Here is a 1,508-nt window from a genome sequence, read left to right on the forward strand (position 1 = left end):
ATACATATTATAGATTTTATAGTACTTATGTCCTAGAAAATTGTTCACATAGCAACGGCTGCTTCCTAAATCTTAGTCACATACGCATTTCATTTTCGTTGCCTATTGCCTCACGTATTATATCAAGTTTATATGAGAAAACAAATATTTATCTTTTTTTATGAAAGCCCTCAAATGCAATTAATGCTTAGATATACGTTTAGTAATTCAAAAAATAATGAATAGTTTTAATCTTTTCTATAATAATTAATTGTAACTAAATTACTTATTTCATTATAACTATAATATACGTACGTAAATAAAAGAAGAGAGAATTATATAAGGGAAAAGATAATATAAATATTTATATATAATTTTTTAAATTCAAGATCTGAAAATAAGTAATATATGGCCATTTAAGTTTACATTGTGTACTTCTGTCGGAATTTCGTTTCATTTACAGTATCCGAATTCGATAGAATGCATTTTTTTAAATAATTTGTAAACTTTTATATCTCGCATTCAAAGAAATTTAAAAAACTTCAACTTGAGTACTCTATTTCACACATCATGATTAAGCATGTACTGAAATCTCATGTACACATCATCTTTTACTAATGTCTTATTTATTCAATTGCAAAAAAAATATCTCAATCAATATATATATCGAAATCACATCGATTTTAAAGGAAGTTGAAATAAATTCAACAATATCAAACAACTTGCAGTTATAAAAATATCTTCAAAAAATAACACTAGCTTTAAAATAAAATAAATTCAATTAAATAAAGAAGCAACATATTCTAAAATATATTCTAACATAAATCTAAAATTAAATATATCCATTCTACTTTACGTTTACCATATCTTTCAACAGCACAAATATGCTGGCGTAAGATTTAGGAATCTTTGTAGTCTTTTTTTATTAGGTTAATGACATATGAAAGTTATCAACAAGATGAAAGTGTGTGCCCGCAGATTTAAAAAGCCAACACCTGCGATGGATTTGTGCAATCGCCTATTGTCATTCTATGCATTGCCATTTCTGTAATGCCATGGTAATGAACAAAAGCAGCTGCAATTACTAATACATGGAAGATTTGATGACTCTGAAACTACAAAGTTAAGATGTTAAAATTTTAATGTACGATATCGTTAAAATAATATGAACTCGAAGCACAATAAATCAATCATTTTAATAATGCTTACCCAAATATCGAATTTTCCTGGGAAAAAACGTTCAGGTACCCTTAAAGCATAAAATAACGCGCCTAATATGTACAAACATCCCATTAATATTAACCATCCAAGGGATGCTTGGCTAATCGCCTTGAACCAACCTTCGGCGACAGCGTAATGTACAGCTGGTATTACCTAAACATACAACAATGGAGTTAAAATATTATTAGATATATAATTAAAGCATGGAATTAAAACATAGGACACAGATATAGAATTAAAACATAAATTTTGAAATCAAACAACTTACCCCGCTAAGTCCAAAACCCATAAAAACTCCAGCTCTAAGT

The 1,508-nt window shown here is 27.8% G+C and overlaps 1 protein-coding gene across 4 annotated transcripts in view; it reads right to left on the reverse strand.

The window, feature by feature from the left end:
* Positions 1–845: 845 nt before the first annotated feature.
* Positions 846–1,508, reverse strand: part of LOC108757115 (adiponectin receptor protein) — a 3,884-nt gene continuing 3,221 nt past the window's right edge. For all 4 annotated transcript variants that reach the window (XM_018501481.1, XM_018501482.1, XM_018501480.1 and 1 more), the window contains 2 exons: positions 1,189–1,353; positions 846–1,094 (listed from right to left, as the gene is read on the reverse strand). In XM_018501481.1, the coding sequence (XP_018356983.1) occupies positions 960–1,094; positions 1,189–1,353 (300 nt within the window). In that variant the 3' untranslated portion in view covers positions 846–959. The remainder of the gene's footprint in view (positions 1,095–1,188; positions 1,354–1,508) is intronic.

Source organism: Trachymyrmex septentrionalis, unplaced genomic scaffold (genome assembly GCF_001594115.1).
Source record: "Trachymyrmex septentrionalis isolate Tsep2-gDNA-1 unplaced genomic scaffold, Tsep1.0 scaffold132, whole genome shotgun sequence".
Lineage (NCBI taxonomy): Eukaryota > Metazoa > Arthropoda > Insecta > Hymenoptera > Formicidae > Trachymyrmex > Trachymyrmex septentrionalis.